Here is a 19,303-nt window from a genome sequence, read left to right on the forward strand (position 1 = left end):
TTCTGCCTGGCAGCTAAGGAATTAAGCTTTTATCTTGGTATTTGACTTACTATTTTTCTTTTTATATTATCTGGGTTTACTCTTCTTATTTATGGGACCGCTGGAGACAAAAGTAATATTCCCACCTGTCACTTAAACAGGAAGCAATTTGTTCCTTTTAACTAAAAGGACAGTTAAAAAAAAAAAAAAAAAAGGAAAGGAGAGCACTGTTTCTTTGTTCAGGTAGACCCGAGCCCCTGCTTGTGATGAGTGACCTTGGGAGACTCTTACACAGAAGAAACTGTTCTTTTCTTAGACTTCCTGTGTAGTGGTCAGAGGCCCATGATTTGTCTGTGGAAGGTGGTCAAGAAAGAAAACTCAAGGACCGCAGAAGTGTGCGATGGGGCACGGCGGTGGCATGCAATGACGTGGTGACTCATGAATCCATATTCTCTGAACCTGTGACTCCAGTTTTTTACCTGGATTACTTTATAGGGTCTGCTGATATGTGAGAGGGAAATGTGTAGGCTCCTTTTTTCATTGGCTCTGGTGACTTAGTCATGGTTTGTTCCAAGCATGTGAACGTTATTTGCTGTTTCTATCCTGTGTATGAGGAAGGCTAATGAATGCTGCTCTTGGTGGACTTAAGGAATCCAGGCCACTCTGGGATCACTTGCTGCCATTGTGACATTGCTTGGTGTTGCCTGTTGACATGAAGCACTACTAAGTATTATTCAAAGAACATGTGCATACTGGGGATGGTATTTCCCTGTTCACTTTTCATGGCAGTGTTCAATTGTCCTCTTGTTCTTAGAACCTCTACAATATCAAGTACCGTCTGGATGTGCCTCTGGGAGATTTGTAAAGGCGGACGGCTATCTATGTGTGTGTTTTTATCAGCCTTAAGTTTTCGAAGTAGAACTCCTGGGTTTTTAGTCTCCAGATCAGTTTTTCATTTCCAAGTTGTTCCTTTGTCAGATTTTAAAATACCTTCCCTGACTTTTTTGAATAGGAAATGAGAGCTTTTCGTTCTCATCTTGTGAGTGTGTGGATACATGTGAATGATATTTAAGCTCAGACAGATCTATAAAAAACACATGAAGGGGGCATATACAGAGCTTATTTATATGGATAATTAGGAAGAAAGGCTGTTGAACAACGTACTGCATGGGTTTCTGAGTAGCCATCTATCTTTACTTAGAAATGATTCTGCAGCATATACGATGCCACACATGCCTTTTTTTCCCTTTTTGCTTGCTTATGCAGCAAAGCAAATTTAGAATACTCAGTGCTGTGTCCATTATTCCTATTATGGGAGAAGAGAGAAAATAAACATTAGACTAACACTGATATAAAAGAATCTAATGTTTTTTTCTGCCTCATGGGGTTTTGAAAGCTCTTTCCTGCTTTTTTGGTTGAGTTTCCCATTGATACTGTTTTTGTGAGTAATTATTTGACGACAGAAAGGAGAGTAATACCTGTTGCAGAATTGTCTCCCAATGAGAACTGATTCAGTAGGTATTATAAAGATTCCTTTTTCCCCCTGTTTTTTTTGAAGTTACCACCCTCCATAGATTAATAAGGACCTTTTGTCTTAGACATAATACTTGCAATTATTTGCTCAAACCAGATAACTGAACACAGGTGGCAGTGCTCACAACTAGTGTGAAGATAAGGACAATGCCTTGTAGATAGGGTGCTCTAATGAGCGAAGCCATTTATTAGACTACCTTCTCATAAATTACCGTTCCTCAGTTAGATGTAATCAAAAGTTTGATGCAGGCACTGAGCAAAAAGAGGCAATAGTATCAAGTCTCATTTATTGTACTGCACTGCATTAAAAATATTGCTTATCTTTTTTTTTTTTTTTAAGATTTTTATTTATTTATTTGACAGAGATCACAAGAATGCAGAGAGGCAGGCAGAGACAGAGAGGAGGAAGCAGGCTCCTTGCTGAGCAGAGAGCTTGATATGGGGCTCCATCCCAGAACTCTGAGATCATGACCTGAGCTGAAGGCAGAGGCTTAACCCACTGAGCCACCCAGGCGCCCAATATTACTTATCTTTTAATCAAAACCCCTTTAATGCTGATATCATTCCCGTAACTCAGTAGCTCAGAGAACTTAAATGACTTGCCTGAAAAGGTAGATGGTAGTATTAAGGGGAAAAAAAAGCATGTCTATCTTGATGGAAAGTCATTATTCCTCCCTTAGACGTATTCCTTCCTAAAGCAGGTGTTGGCAAACTTTTTCATGCAGTATTTAGATACTAAGTATTTTGGGCTTTGTGTGCCATATGGTCTCTGTCGTAACTTCTTTGCTGTTAAAATGTGAAAGCAGCCATGGACAATACATAAACAAGTGAACATACCTTGTCTTCCAATAAAACTTTATAGATGGACACTGAAACTTGAATTTCATATGATTTTCATGTGTCGTGAAACATTATTTTTTTGATTCATGGGTCATAAAAAAACAGATGGCAGTCGAATTTGGCTTATGGGTGTAGTTTATCGACCTCGGTCCTAAAGCATAAATATATGTTTTCTTAAGATCATTTTTTGGCAAGCACTTAGGTTATCATGTGCAAGGTATTTTGCAATGTGGTGTTAGGGAATAAAAAGGATATAGGTTCAGAAAAAAAAAAAAAAGACAACCTCCACACAAATGACTAAAATACAGATGCATTTGGAGAGTTATAATCCATTGCACTAAATTGCATTTCTGGTAAAGTGGGATTAATTTTTGGCTGGACTACCAAAAGATTTTGTGCTTTGAATGATAAGAGGGAAAGCATTCCAGGAAGAAGGATGGTGTAAATCAATTCAGGATAATTCAGTTGGTAAACAGAGTTATTTTCACGTAACTGTGGATGAGTGTCTTGCTAAAAACCCAAGATGTCTCACTCCCTCTAGGGCTGCCTTCTGGGAAGACTGAGTGTGTTGCTCTGTCTGTATGGCAGTGCTGAGTTTAGGATTGCCATGGGAGAAAGGAGGCCTGGTATTATTAGATCATTGATTTTTTTCCTTAAGGTTAAATTTGACTTTATACCTAATACTTTTGGATTTTTAAATGGGGCCATTTAATTTAAAGGAAGCTTCCCCCCCCCAACCCCCCTGAACATTTTATGACCCAAGTGTAATAATTCTGCGGGATAGATTTGGCCCAGTAGCCACTGGCATACAGCTCTGCAAACAAAAATTCCCAAGCATATGTAATGAGTTGCATCATATACATTTCAAAAAATTAAAGAATCTCACATGTAAAAAGTCCTGGAGAGACAAGTTAGCTCAGACCCTCTCTGAAAAGCAAGCATGTTTCCCTAAGGAAAGCTCCAGTTCTAAGGTGAAGATACAGAAATGTAGAGTGTGATGGCAGCTAGCATTGCATCCCAACCTTAGAAGATTTAGACTAAAATAAGAATTGCATGTTGGTTATGTGTTAACTAAATTCATGGTTCACATTAACAATTTATCATGGATTTGGGGATATTTTGCAAAGAGATCCATTTCAGGGAACAGTAAAATCTGTGCAAATGCTGACCCCTCTTAAAAGTAACTTTAAGCAATTTCTTTAGAAATCTGAGTAATAAAACAGCCCTCCAATAGCTCAACTTTTTTTTTTTTTAAATTTTAGTGGCTTAAGAAGCTGTTATATTCAAATGAGTCATTAAAATCCAGAAATGGGGCTTTGCTTCAGTTCTCAGAACTTACACAAGAAATGACTGGTAGAGTGCTGTTGCTTTTAGAAGTGCTGTTTATCTATGGCTTTAGTGAAGTTGCACCTGTGTAGTACCTGTATTTTCAGTATTCAGGAGGAAGTGGAAGAATTATAGGTGACCAACATCCTGTAAATTTCTTAAACAAAAATAGCCACCTAATGATGGTATACACCTGTGAGAACACAGTGGGGGTATTTTTTTTGAGATTCATTGATGCAGTCACTCATTTTAGCTTCTATAAGTCCATATTTTTCTATGATGAATTACGTTGCAGTTGGACATGGATACTCCAGTTGGAGATAGGGTATTTGCCCAGGGTTATCTTGAGAATGGCCAAATTCTTTTTTTTTCTTTATCTTTTTAAAAAATATTTTATTTATTTGACAGACAGAGATCACAGGTATGCAGGGAGGAAGGCAGAGAGGGAGGGGGTGAAGCAGGCTCCCTGCTGAGCAGAGAGCAGGATGTGAGGCTCAATTCCAAAGCCAAAGGCAGAGGCTTTAACCCACTGAGCCACGCAGGTGCCCCTCTTTTTTGTTGTTGTTGTTGTTGATCAGCGTTAACATTCTGTAAACTAAAACCATTTGCAAAGAAGCACAAACACACATATTTTGATTCTAACATTAATGTACCAAGTTTTCTAATATGTACAATATGATTGGCCTGATTAGGAGGTAGAAGTGTGTGTTTAATATATTCACTATTTTCCAAAGTTTAACGACTAGGAATAACGAAAATATAAGTGAAAAACAAGTAAAGCCAATGTAGAATATGATAGAGATATGTGAGCAGAGTACACAAGAATTGTTCTAAGAATTCTGAATGGAGGAAGATTGCTAAGTGGTGATACTGAGTAAAAATGAATGGAAGAATTGAGAGCAGATTTTCCTTAGACTTCCTATATGTGGGGAGCTTCTCATACTTATCACTAAATGAGTCTCAAGAGTAGTGGCACCAAAAATGTGTATAGAGTATTCAGTTAACTCATCCTCTGCAACCTGAGGATCTTTATTTCTGCTGTGTCAATATTGAGGAAAGCAATAACATTAACATGAGTATCATCTTTTATTCAGAGTGTTTAATATTCACTTAGAATTAGGTGGCTTAGTAGATGCAAAATGTCTAGTACAGGGCCTGGTAAGCATAAGTGTCTGTTTTATCTTCATATGTTGATGTTTGGGACTGTGCATTTGTTTAATAAGTATTATGAGGGATTTTGCCCCATATGTAGAACTAAGAAACATTTTTTTTTTTTTTGGAATAAAATCTGTGTTTTTATTTGCCAAGGTTACCAGCAATGCACCATAGTATTTGCTCCCCTCTCCAAGCCTACAGAGAATGTAGCCATTTAGCAGGTTTGAGGAAGACACTCTTGTCAATTCTACATGTTAGGACCATAAATACTCTTTCCATTTCCAAAGCAGACAGTTCTTTACCTTCACTGCCTAAGTTGGTTTCATTCCTAAGTGAAGGAAGTTAAAGAAATACCTTACAGTCATCACAAATACAATAAAAAACAATAATCTAGGACACTGAGGGCAGGATAGGCATGGTTCTAGACCAGGGATTATCAAATTGAGGATGGAAACTCATTGACAGGTAATAATACTAATGTGTACTTATGTCTGGCATTAAAAAAAAAAAAAAGAAGAATAGGTTAAAGGAGATTGGGTGGAATAGAATAGAAAAAATGCTATGACCCAGAATGCAACAAACATAAGTATTATTTCAAGAGACTCTTTTTTGTCACTTGTTATGTGCGTTTACACACACCTGCTGTGTCTACAATAAATCATGATGAAAAATAAATTTTAGTTGTGGTTAAATGAAAAATGATGAGAGCAAATTTGAGAAATTATTTAGTAATTCAAGTTCAGGCAGTTCTGAGACTCCCCCAACCCCCATCCCATAGTTCCAGACACTGGTTTTGGCAGTGGCCATCCTCTGTCCTGCTTCTGTGGGTCTCTGTACCTCCCGCACAGCCCAGCTTCATACCCTTCATTGTTTAGAAAGAAGAAAGCAGCATCCTTGCTGGGAAGAGGGAGCTAGATGGTATTTTATATACACAGACATTTACAAACACTGTGCTGGCTTCTGCTTACTGAGGTGTAGGCAAGAAACAATTATGCTCTTTTCTACTTTATGAGATTACACTGCAAAAATACTACAGAATGCAATCACCAGCTGGTATTACTTCTTAATAGCTTCTCCATTACAACTGATTATAATAGAAATTCTCTATTGTATAGTTATTTTTTCATAGAAACAATAGCCTTGAAGTGGAGTTCATTATGAAACATCCTTTCTAAAATACATGAAGAGAATCATGCATGGGCCCCAAAGAGCTTTGACCCAATCTCTTTGGCAAACAATAGAAACCACATACATAATAATCTATTAAAACCTTTGAGGGGAGGGTGTCTAAGAAATGTTTTTAAAAGAGTTAATTAATGAAGTCTTCAATATAATTGGTGAGAACCTTGTGAATTTGCATATATCAGAGATGTTCAATGAAAGGTGGTATAATAGAAAGTGGGGATGTAAGTGGATTTTTTTTTTAGGCACATGAGCCACAGATTGTACACTCCTGGCTATATTGGGCACATGGCACACTGCATCTAACGGTAGCATTGTAACTTTTTTTTTTTTTTTTTTTTTTTTGTCATGTAGAGTTGCTATTAAACTATCTAGCAAGGAAGGTATAATTCTGCGCTGGGGATTATGGAAGGATGTCAGGGAAGTTCAAAAGCACTAGAACTGGGGCGCCTGGGTGGCTCAGTGGGTTAAGCTGCTGCCTTCGGCTCAGGTCATGATCTCAGAGTCCTGGGATCGAGCCCTGCTCGGGCTCTCTGCTCGGCAGGGAGCCTGCTTCCTCCTCTCTCTCTCTGCCTGCCTCTCTGCCTACTTGTGATCTCTCTGTCAAATAAATAAATAAAATCTTAAAAAAAAAAAAAAAAGCACTAGAACTCACATTCATATGGAGACAAAACATGAATTTGAATAAAGGAAGCCAGAAAGCATTATGAAAACATTTTCATCTTACAAAGACTTCAACCCATCTGCTAAGCCTTTCCCCCCCACATACATTATTTTCTGCAGTATAACAATGAAGTGGTTAACTGTTTCATTCAGTTGTAAAGGACAGTTTACAAATTAGAAATGCAGCCATTGGCTAAAAGTATCAAAATTAAATATTGGGCACCCTCAAAATTCTCCCACGTTCTCTTTTGCTCAAGTATTGTACAAAGTGAATATTAATCCAGTGAAATAGATGATAACTTTCCTCAAAATATATGATTAGTTCACTAAAGGAAAGTGCTAAAATCCAGATATTTTAACTTTGAACACAACTCTAATGTGCGTCTATGTTTATGGGTGTGGTCATCGGCGTGTGTGTGTGTTTTAAAGACAGGCTGCAATGAAAGAAAAATGCAATTTTTTGCTAGAAATTTGTCATGACTTGGAAAGGTTCTTCCAGTTCACAGGAGGATTTTTTAATTGAACATTCATTTCCAGCACCTGTAAAGCTTCAATAGTCCTTTTCAGTTTTTAATTGTCTAATTATTGCACATTGCTTCCCATGCAGTTTCTTTATTTCTGTTTATGGACAAAACGTGAAACACAGATTGAGCAAATCAGGTAGTAAAACCATTAATTTAGCAAATTAAATAATTTTTATTGCTTTCTATTGGTCTCTATTATGCTCTCATACTCCAGGTGTCTGCCATTCTCCAGCACTTTTTCTTATAACATAATTGCTTGATAACATTTCCAGATGTGGGAAATGGATAAATTAGTTATTCCTGGTAAGCATTTTCTTTTTCTTGTTCATCTTAAGTATACTGTTTTGCCTTTTCCCTTTTTTTCTAGCATGTTAGTTATAGTACATTCAGCTGCACATGACAAAAACCCATTAGAGGTTTATTTTTCTAATGTGATGTTTGGGCTTATTTGGTTCATGTTGGTTCAGGAACTCAAAGATGTGAGGGCTCTGGATTAGCTTTTCTGTGATATATATATTTATTCTCCCTCATGGTGTCTTCATGGCCATAGGGGTTCCCAGCATGACCTCCTTCCTCACACAATAATTTCCATATCAGAAAGGAAAGGAAGCAAATTCAGCATTTCCTTCATGTTTTTGTTTTGTTTTGTTTTGTTTTGATTTTTTCTTCAAAATCAGTATAGAGACTCTTTCCTAAAATCTTTTAGCAGGTTTTCCCTTACCTCTTGGGATAGGTGAAATTATGTCCCCCTCAAAACTTGGGTGTTGAAGTCTTAATCTCCAGGTCCACAGAATATGACTTTTTTGTGGACATAGGGTCATGGCAGATGGGATTAGTTAAGATGAAGTCATTACGGTGGGCCCTAGTCTATTATGACTGGTATCCTTGTAAAAGGAAAATTTGGACACAGAGACATGCACAGAGGGAAGATGACCTGATGGGACACAGGGAGAAGATATATATCTATAAGCCCAGCTGACAGGCTTGGAGTAGATTCTTCCCTTATCGCCCCCTGAAGAAACCAGTCCTGCCCACACCTTGATTTGAGACTCCCAAGTCTGCAGAACTGTGAGACAGTAAATTCCTTTTGTTGAAACAACTCAGTTTGTGCTCGTGTGTCATGATGGACCTCACAAACTAATACACCCCTCTTTCGTTGCTACTGGTCTCATAATCCAATCCTCCTTGTCCACCTTGCTCCACAGTCAAGAACTACAGAGAGTTCTAGGAAGGTAGTTTATTTGTTGCTTTCTGTATCTCTAATGAAAGGGAAATTTTGAAGACAATGAAAAAGAGTAGTTAAGAGAGGTTGAGTTGTGAACCACCGATGTTTGCTACAACTACTTTTTCATATACTGTGTTTGGCATTCAAATATTTGTTAGAGAAATGAATTAAGATTGAATTCTTTATCCTCCCTTGACTTTGGGAGGATATAAATGGAATTTTATTTTTGTCACTTCTTGTTTGTTTGGGATTTTCTAGCTTTAAGCTACTGATGCAAAAAAAAAAAAAAAAAGATGATGCCCCACTGCTAGAAAATGTTTCCATATTTGTTTGTTTGTTTGTTTATCTGTAGAATAGTAGGGCCTAGAATACAGATCTCATCTCATTGGTGACATTTTACTTTTATTTTCTCTGACCCAGTCTCGTGCTCCCTTCTGTTTGGTTTGGATGCCTTATAAATACATTGACTATTCCTTTCTAGCTCTACCTTCTCTTAAATTCTGCTTTAAGTAGCAGTGCCCACCCTAGCTCCCTTTTTGGATTTACCCTCTTCATTTCAAAATATCCTTCAGTTTTGCATCCTGTAGATGTGATGTAAATAAGTGAAGGAAAATAGGATATGCTCTCCTTTTTCCATAGCAATGTCAGAGATACCATCATGGTCTTTTAGGAATTTTATTTCTTTTAGTAAAAGTAATCCAACTGCCTGGAATGCTTTGTCTGTTTCTCTTTGTCAGCCTTCATAAAAATCGTATGGAGTATGACTATTAGAATTGATTGGCCACGGTTTGATCTTTTAGGTGACATTACCTTAGGATCTCATAAAGCTTGTACTTACATTCAAAGGTAGTTATTCTGAGTAGCCCATGGGCATTTGGGGGAAAAAATAACACCTCAGGATTGGACTTTTGGACTTATTAGTCCTGTTCGGAAATGTTATATGCCCTTTATTTTAGGCTGTAAACGTAAAATGGAGCTTTGGAGCCAGGCTAGCATATCAAAAAAATGCCCCTGTCACAGAAAGTAAAGTTTAGCATCAATCTAAATGTTACACTGAATCCATTTCGTTAGCCAGGAGGCCCCCTTCTGTTCTCAGCCAAGCGGCTTTTCGCTGGTTATGAATATCCATGTGAATCGCTAAGGTTCTGTCCTTTTGAGGATCAAAATTCATTTTGAAGAAAATGAAACTTCAGAATCTCTTCCTTTCAAGTTTATGTTGCTAGCAAGAGATGACAACATTATGCCCCAGCATCTCTATTTCTCTCTGGTGAAGCAAGAGTGAGTAGTCTTTGTCTCTTTTCAGAGTATGAAGCATGGACTGACCTGTCACATATGATTATTAATTTGTACTTCCATTTTAGGAGGCTTTTGAAAGGCTGCTGATGGTCTAAAAAGCCTTAAGGAGCTTTAAATTTCAGAAATGGTGTGTATGTGCCTCACAGGCTGGGAACTCCAGTGTTATCCGGAAATACTGAAGTTGAAATAGCAAGCTGATGGTTAATTTTGCCTTTGACCATATTTAGAACTGTGTGGTTTACTGGAAAGGGAAACACACCAAGAATAGGGGTATTAGGGTCTGCTATCAGGTCTCCCACCAAAAACAAAAACAAAACAAACCTGTGTTGCCACGGTTGGGTTATTTAACTGCTCTGTGCCTCAGTTTCTGCTGGGGAGGCCAAATAACTATAAGGTGAAAACACAAGTTCTGAATTAAACTCTTAGCTTTATCAATCACTAGCTGTAAAAATATATCAGCTTTATATAGAGTTATTGTGAGAATTCCTTCATTCATCTTATTCAATACATAAATATAGAATATCTGCCATGTTCTAGGAGTTGGGGATACAACAGTGAATTAGATACAAATAACGAGAGCATATGTGAACATGTATAATGTCTGCATAGGGTGAGGTACAGCGAGATGTGCTTTGGGACCTCTGTGCAAGGTGGAAGTGAGGGGTGGGTGGAGGGACATGTAAGCTGAAAGGATGACATTTATGCTGACTTCTGAATGACAAAAGGAAATCAGAGCACAAGAATAACAAGGGTGGTGGAGGCTGAGTCCACGTGTGACAACAGTCAGCATGGCCTGCGAGGCATAGACAAGAAAGGCGCTGGACCTCATAGGGTAGATGGTGGGGTCAAACATAGCCTGGGAATAAGGAAAGCAACGCTTGTAATTTCCTCAGTTCAGTGCTTGGCACATAAATGTTAGCAAATTACCTGTGATTGTCATTCTCTTAAAAGGGTGTCAGAATAAAAAGGTTTATGGTTATCTAACACCTTCATTTAAATTTAATAATGGTCTCTAGAGAAGAATTAGAGTATCATTTGGGATATGACTTGTATTAGAAGATGATGGAATGGACATTTGAATTTTCATTGTAGTCACTTGTAGGAAATGTTTTTAAAAATACACCTTTTTTTTCTCTTTTTCATTGAAATCACCCCCTTCTTATCTTTTTTTTTTTTAAGATTTTATTTATTTGACATATTACAAGTAGGCAGAGAGGCAGGCAGAGAGAGAGGGGGTAGCAGGCTCCCCGCTGAGCAAGAGAACCCGATGTGGGGCTCGATCCCAGGACCCTGGGATCATGACCTGAGCTGAAGGCAGAGGCTTTAACCCACTGAGCCACCCAGGCGCCCCCACCCCCTTCTTATCTTGACCTGATTTACCTTCTGTCAGTTTCTCTCCCCAGCTTACCTGGGATTTTCAAATCTATGCCATGATATTACTATAATATTGTTTTTAAGATCCCCATACATAGTTTGTTGGAACAAGGGTGCTATACCATCTCATAAGTCAACAAAATAGATTAATCACTCAAAGTAAATCAAGAGCTATTACACCAGAAAAAAAAATGCTATGGAAAATCCACTGTATTTGTAAATATTTACAAATAGGCATTAGAATTATTTTCAACTTTCTAAGACAGTAAATTTAATTAATGAATTGTCATTTTTGCATTTATTTGTTAATTTTTAATGCATTAAACTTACTTAGGGGTGGGAGACTCAGAAAAATGACAACATTGGATTGTTTTGATTATGGGCATTAATAGCTATTTCAAAATCTATTTCTTCTGAAAGTTCTCCTTTTTTATGAAAAAAGGTGAGAACTTTTTCCTAGTGGTATTTCCCCCTCAGAGGTAAATAAAAACTGGGGACTAAAGAGGATTAGCAGCCTGCTTTCTTAAGTTATGGCTGGTATTAGTAAGGACTAACTTTGTGGTGATGTTGCAGTGAAAAGGGTATCCATATTAAGCTAGACTTTGAGGTTTGAGTGCACAGTCCCTAGACTACCTGTATTTCTAATACCAACTGCAAGTTCTGGCTTTGATAATTTGCTAGAGGGACAGACAGGAGTCACTGAAAGCTAATATAATCATGATTATGGTTTATTATAGAGAAAAGGATACATGCTAAAATCAGCCAAAGAAAGAAACCCAGAGGATTGCATCTGGACAGTTCCCAAAAGCTAAGCTTTTGTTGTCCTCAGGATGAATAAACCTCCCGGCATTGATGTGCATTAGTAAGGAAAGACTCTGGCCAACCAGGAAAATTCACCAAGCCTCAGTGTTCAGGGTTTTTACTGGGGCTTCATTACATAATTAGTGACTCGTGATGGCACATGTAGTTGAGCTCAGTTGCCCAAGTCAGCTCATACCTCATGACAAAAATCTCCCACCATCAATCACAAATGGGTCTTTCTGGTATGGCCAGGCCCCATCCCACACTGTGAGGTGTGGCTAGTCCCACCCTCAGATCCAGGGTGGCCAGACCCCACCCTAAAGGAAGGCATTCCCATCACAAATGGCATAGGTTACCTGCCAGAAGGTGAGGGCAAAGACCAGATGAAGGGCAAGGCTTTCTTTGAGGATAACAAGAGGGTGTCACTGCCTGGAATCTGGACTCAGATGTTGTAGAGTGTGTACCTTCTGCAATGCTGTGTGAACTTGCCCCTGTCACCTAGCTACTTTTAGACCCCATGCTTCTCTTCTGTTCATTAGGAATAATGATCTCTCTGAAGATTAAAGAACAGATATGGCCACATAGGGTTCGTGCACTGGCACCAGCTACTGCTGTTTTCATCATGTCAGTGATTATTTTCAGTATCATGTTATTTTATTATTCTTGTTATTATGGTAAACATTTCTTAGGAATGTTATTACTACTTGTAGTTGCCAAAACATAAGTTCATAGTTTCTGGACTTTTGTGGTTGCTTTTCTAACCTCTTTTCTTTGTCTGACTACTTGTGAGCTCTCTTTGTTTCTTAGTCTGTTTATTCATTCTTTTTTTTTTTTTTTTAAGATTTTATTTATTTATTTGTCAGAGAGAGAGAGCGAGAGTGAGCACAAGCAGATAGAGTGGCAGGCAGAGGTAGAGGGAGTAGCAGGCTCCCTGCCAAGCAAGGAGCCCGATGTGGGACTCGATCCCAGGACTCTGGGATCATGACCTGAGCTGAAGGCAGCCGCTTAACCAACTGAGCCACCCAGGCGTCCCTGTTTATTCATTCTTTGCTTCAGTAGCAGTTCCTCCTATTTTACTGAATGCTCCCAAGATAGGAGAGTAAAGAATTTTCTTTTCTTTTTTCTTTTTTTTTTCCCCTGTGAGTTTGTTTGTTTTCAGAAATGCTCTGGCAATGATTGTACAACTAAAGTGGCATAAGCATTTGTTGATTGCATTATCTCATTCCTTTTTAAATTCATAGCATAAAGACAGATTTTTATTTTTGTGTATATGTGGAAATTCTCAGAAAATATTTGAGTTTTTTCTTTAAAAGATAGTTTCAAAGATTCTTCCTTAGGGTTATATCCTTCTCTTCACTTGGTTGGTAATAAGGTGGAAATACCACCAAGTGTTGAGTGTTTTGAGGTCAAAACAAAAAGAATATTGTCAACCTTCAGATTCGCATGCATGGTAGATTTTATGAAAAAGATCATGCTGAGGTATTCAGCTAGTCTTGGTAAAGACCCTTAGGACAGAAAGACCTTCTGTAATAGAATATTCACCAGTGAAAAGTTAGGTAAGAGTTTATATTATAAAAAGTAATTAGTATCACCTTATTTATACTTTAAAGTAATTTTATTAATGTGGCAGTGTTTTTCAATACTAGTTTTCATTGTTGCATCCATGTTACTAGGCTGTCAGCGGTTTCACTGATGCTCATTAGCAAAGCACTGCCTGCAGAGTGTGTTCCGTGGACAAGGGAAGCAATATCTGCTTTTTCTTTTTTTTTCTTCGTCGTCTTTTTTTTTTTTTTGAAAGAGCAGATACTTGTTACTTGTTTTTCTTCTTTGATTCTAGAATACAGATTTTGCAGTACCTTTTACTTACTGTGATTGTTTATTTTGGATGTCTCCCACCCATACAGGTGAGCTGCTCTTGCAAGGTCCAGTGTTTATCAGAGAGCCCAGCAACAGCATTTTCCCTGTGGGTTCAGAGGATAAAAAAATAACTTTAAATTGTGAAGCAAGAGGCAACCCCTCACCTCATTACAGGTACAGTGACAAGTTTGCAAATCCAAATTATGAAAACAATGTGGCAATTATAACTTTTTTGTTTTGTTTTGTTTCAGTATATTCATGGCATCACTAAGAAAGAATACATGGAACTGTAGTTGTATGTCATGTTCAGCAGATGTCATACGTATACATTTGGATCCCTACTGTATATATTTGATTGATTATTCACTTTATAGGAGTTCTTGATTTAAAGGAGACACGGTAGAATCTCTTAAGTAAACAATGTTCTATTTACTCATTTATAGTGCAATTTAATGTATAAACATGTGTGTATATGTAGTCATTGGAATAATATATATCCATTGTGGGGATAAAACCAGATGTTCCAAAGGTATTTAGAAATCATAGTTGAAAAAAAAAAATACCTTTTAGCGCTTAGACTTCTTCCTCTACCATTTTACTATGTGTTTGAAGATTCATTAAGTATAGAAGAATAAAATAACACTCTTACTAAAGTAATTTTAATTTTTCCTGGAGAGAAATTATATTTGACTTAGTAGGGGTTTTTTTATGTAAAAGTATGTGTTTTTCAGATTATGTGAATATTTGTTCACTGAAAACCTTCAAACATCACAGAAAGGTGTAAGGAAGAAAGAAGAAAAAAAAATCTGAATTCCCATCACCTTAAGATAAAAGTATTAACATTTGGGGGACGATGGTAGCTTATTTGGATGGGATGGTATTTACTTTTTTAAAGAACACAAGATTAACAATTTTTACTGTTAGGTGTGCTTAGGTGACCCAATTTAATGAAGAAATGAATTATTTATAAAGAGCATATGCTGCTTTCATATAAGTGGCTACGAAAAAATGCTTGAGGCACCTTGAAAATAATATGCTCTTTTGAATACTGTGAGCATTTGTCTTGAAAACTCTGTTTACAGTATTAGTTTCTTGGCAAAACGTTTTCTATAACCTGCAGAACAAGCATAGTTCAGCCTGTATTAATAAAATTCTAAGTGTTTAGAGTAGTCATATAGATCTTATTGAACTTCTTTTGTTTTCTTAATCCATGTAAGTAATAGAAGCCAACATTCCTTGTTAAATTGGGTTAACCTTGGTTTAGAAGGTAGACCGTTGTATTTTTGCATCTGGAAGGAACCAAGGTCAGTCTCTTTAAACAATATTCAAGATGTGCTTATTGAGCACCTGCTGGATACTTGCACCAAAATAAGCAATGATTCCAGGTTACTGGTCAGAAATGGCAGAGGTGATAGGGCGCCTGGGTGGCTCAGTTGGTTAAGCGACTGCCTTTGGCTCAGGTCATGATCCTGGAGTCCCGGGATCGAGTCCCGCATCAGGCTCCCAGCTCCACGGGGAGTCTGCTTCTCCCTCTGACCTTCTCCTCGCTCATGCTCTCTCTCACTGCCTCTCTCTCTCTCTCTCAAATAAATAAATAAAATATTAAAAAAAAAAAAAAAAGAAATGGCAGAGGTGATAAAAAGTTTTCTCTCTGCCTCCTCCTCACCCTATAGAAATAAGAAAAGTATAGCAGAGGATTAAAAAAAAAAACAAGAATCTGTATTAATATAGTTCAATTAATCAGATATAAGCAGAAGCAACATCTGAAAATATTTTCCTCTTTGGGGGAAAGATGAACAGATCAACTTTAATAAGATGTTATACTGGAAACATTTCCCCCCAGCATTTTCATAGGACATTCTACCATTTTCCAAATTTATCCATTTGTTTCTCCCTGAAACAGAAGATTCTCCTTTTAGATATGACTGTAATATGATAGAGTCCATATGAATGACTCATCTGTGGGCTGTTTCTCTGTTGTCAGTAAAGTTGTATTCCTAGCATTTATCTTATGAATAATTTGATGATAAATGTGTTCAGCTGAAACATTGTCATTAGATATAAGATTTTGTCAGACCGGAGTGTATTTCTAAAGGAAGAGTTTAATTATGTTTGTAAAATTTTACCAAATAGCGAGAAATCTCGAGCTCAGAAATCCAGAAATAGTCTTTTGTTGCAATCACTCCTTTATATATTGTGTATTTATTGTAATGCCAGAGAGTGTGTTTTTAAGCATACTGACAACATGTATAAAATGTGCATGAAGAGGTCCTGCCATTTACATAGAGCTTCGTATGTTTTATAATGTGCCCTGAGATGATGTATGTTGCAGTTTAAACAAAATCTGTTTCTGAGACTAGGAGATATATGACTTAAATTGATCATCCCTTTTATACCGGATAATTGCAGAAATTTAACATGCTAGGTATTGTTTTAAAGAACTTTGGTTTGTAGCCAAATAGAGCAGACACTTTCATTATAGCTCTAAAGATTTTCTAAAGTTAAGACTTGTAACCAATATAAAATTCCACTTAAACTAAGGGTTTTTAGTCACTAGAAGTCAAGACCTTGAAAAACCACAAGAGAACCTCTTTACATTGTGAAAATATTAGGCTTTCCTATAGCAACTCCATTTTTCATGTTATCTGTATAAGAGGTTATACTGATAGAGCAAATGAGAGTATAGAATAATGTAGGCTGTAATTATGACCTTATCTATTTGGAAAATACCTTCCATTATAGCCTGTTTTTTTCTCCTAGCTTTTGATGTTCATAGTCAGTCTTGTTACGTTCTATAATATTCTTTAAGTATTTCAGAAGAAAATATGCTTGCTTATTCTTATTTTTTTACTATCCTTTAAAAACTACAGATAAATGGTTTAAGTGTGGAATAACACTGAAGACATAAAAATGGGGATTTTCTTTTTTACATGAAATCAGAGAAACCTGATGTTTTTTATAAGTATTTTTAAATGTAAGCCGTTAGATAGATAGATACCATGGAAGAAAATCAGTGGTTCGTGTGAAATGACAAGTTAAAGACAATCCAAACATGTTTCCTATGATTCAGAATAAAGTTTAATAGTCTTAGAAAAGACTATCCTTTGTAAGCCCACAGCCTGTCTTGTAGACTGAGACAAATTTGTCTGATGAGAGATCTTTTCTTGGTTATCCCACTGGGTAAAAAGAACTCTTAATTGGCCATCTTAGAAATCCAAAAGTTCAGAAATTCTCCAGAGAAATTACTTGTGTTAGGGTTTAATTGAGAATCTTATTCTTTCCTTTGCATCTCCCCACCTAAGCCCCAAAGTCTATATTTAAAGGTTAATTAGTATTCATTCTCGTTGTAATTGCCGATGACGCTGAAAGAGATTACCCTGAGGGAGTATTAATAACATTTTTAAATGGGAGGGGCTTTCTCTGACTTTTCATGGGGTTATAAATGCTTACCATTTGCTCAGATGAAAGACCCCCAAATAGGAACATCCATGGTCGCTTGTACTGATGTCAGTCAGCCTTTAAAGGAAACACGTATCCAAATGCCTCTGGGGACCAGGCAAGTAACAGAGCTAAAAGAGGTGGATGTGCCTTAAGAACATATAGACACTTTGAATAATAACTGGAAACTGTCCAACACTTAGTCAGAAGCCTATTGAATCATCATGACTGCTTCTCAGCACTGGCCACTAGTTACCATCCAGGAATCCCAGGCCAGTGTAGCAAAAGCTTTTCAAGAGATCTTTTAAAATTCAGGTATTTTTTTCTTCAGAAACTCTCCTTCAAGTGTTAACTCCACCTTTCTTTTTAATCATGATGTAGGCCAAAGAAAATAATGCTTCAAGTGAACTATGTCCTACGTGGGCTTTATGTTTTCCACATTTAGTCTAGCTTGAGATTGAAAACCTATGTTGTCCAATATGGTAGCTAGTAGCCAGAAGTTGACCCTATAGAGTTAGATCAGTTAGATTAAAAATATATTTTTAAGTCAAGGCAGCCTTCTTTTTTTTTTTCCTTTTTAAGATTTTATTTATTCATTGGAGAGAGAGAGAGCACGAGTTGGGGGAAGAGCAGAAGGAGAAGCAGACTCCCTTATGAGCCAGGACCCTGACATGGGCTCTGATCCCAGGACCCGAAGACCATGACCTGAGCCAAAGGCAGACACTTAACAAACTGAGCCACCCAGGCTCCTCTACACAGCCTTATTTTAAGTGCTGAGTAGGCATGTGTGGCCAATAGCTACTGTACAAGAAGGAACCAATGATCACTTTTATGCTTCTTGAAAGTTCTTTTGGATGGCACTGCTCTAGACTAACCCTCGAAACTGTAGCTCTTTTGTTTTTTCTCCTCAAAAGGAAATAATCCCAACATTATTTTCTTCCAGCTCTATATGATAAGTAAACTGTGTTAATAAGGTACAGTGTAAAAAATATCGATATACTAGTTATAAGGACTAAATATCATTGCAAAATATCATGTCCCCTGCCACAGTTTCTCCCTTTTAGGTATGATTCCCTATAATGGAATTTGCCAAAAGTCTACTAAATGCATTCAGTATAAGATAGAAAATAAAAGAGACTAATTTCTGCTCGTGTTTATTGAAAGAGTAAAATGTAAGGAAGTGAAGTCTGAGGTGATTTATTGTCTATACATACAGAGTCACACACGCATATGTACATACACACACATAATGTACCACTGTGCATGGTACCACATATAGTAACATGTGGCTCTATATATGTACTGTATTTCTATATGCTATGTTTTCTACATGTACAATATAAAATACAGCATATGGACTGTGTATAATATACTCTATATTCTGTGTAATAATATCTGATATATATTTTAAGTATAATTTTTATTATATGCAGTTTGTCCCTTACATATACATTGTTGCCATGTAAGATCTAAAGTCACTGTTATTTCACTTTTATGCTGCTTGCTTCAAGGCAAATAAGAGGTTTTTGTTCCTCTAATTCTCTTGGCCCTTAAGGAGATACAATCCTTTCTGCTGGGTTACTGGGCTCAGTTCTCTGCGTTTATGTTCATGCGCAACAACTTTTAGCATCCTGATTTCTTCAGCTGATGAGTTCTCGTCCCCATACCCATAGTCAGGCACTAAAATCAATGAAATCTGCACATGGTTGGAATGATTGCTAACCATTAAAAAGTAAAGAATATCTATAGTGCTCAAGGGAAGCTGAGGGAGACAGCATCTCTTACCAGGCATTTTAAACTTGTCTGCATTACCATGTCTCTCATGAAGCCTTCTCAGTATCTTCTGGGTTGGGTCTCATGCTGTGATGATGCCCATTGTACCTTTGCCTACCTGTATGGTAAAACTTATCAAAATTTGCAATTGTCTCAGTAGGATATAACTCCCTTAAAGGTGAGGACTATATGTTCTTCCTCCTTACCTCCCAAATACCTAGCCAACAGTGCCTGCTAATGTGGAGCATGAAAAAAAATGGAATGCAAAATGGGAGAAAACAAAGCAAATTTGGTATTAGATCATGTTAGAAGTCAAGAATGTCATGAAAGATCAGAG

The 19,303-nt window shown here is 37.2% G+C and overlaps 1 protein-coding gene across 1 annotated transcript in view; it reads left to right on the plus strand.

The window, feature by feature from the left end:
- Positions 1 to 19,303, plus strand: part of CNTN3 (contactin 3) — a 353,501-nt gene that overhangs the window by 99,634 nt on the left and 234,564 nt on the right. Inside the window, exon 3 of the mRNA XM_047746701.1 lies at positions 13,803 to 13,929. Within this exon, the coding sequence (XP_047602657.1) occupies positions 13,803 to 13,929 (127 nt within the window). The remainder of the gene's footprint in view (positions 1 to 13,802; positions 13,930 to 19,303) is intronic.

The sequence above is a fragment of the Lutra lutra genome, chromosome 1 (genome assembly GCF_902655055.1).
Source record: "Lutra lutra chromosome 1, mLutLut1.2, whole genome shotgun sequence".
In the NCBI taxonomy this organism is placed as follows: domain Eukaryota; kingdom Metazoa; phylum Chordata; class Mammalia; order Carnivora; family Mustelidae; genus Lutra; species Lutra lutra.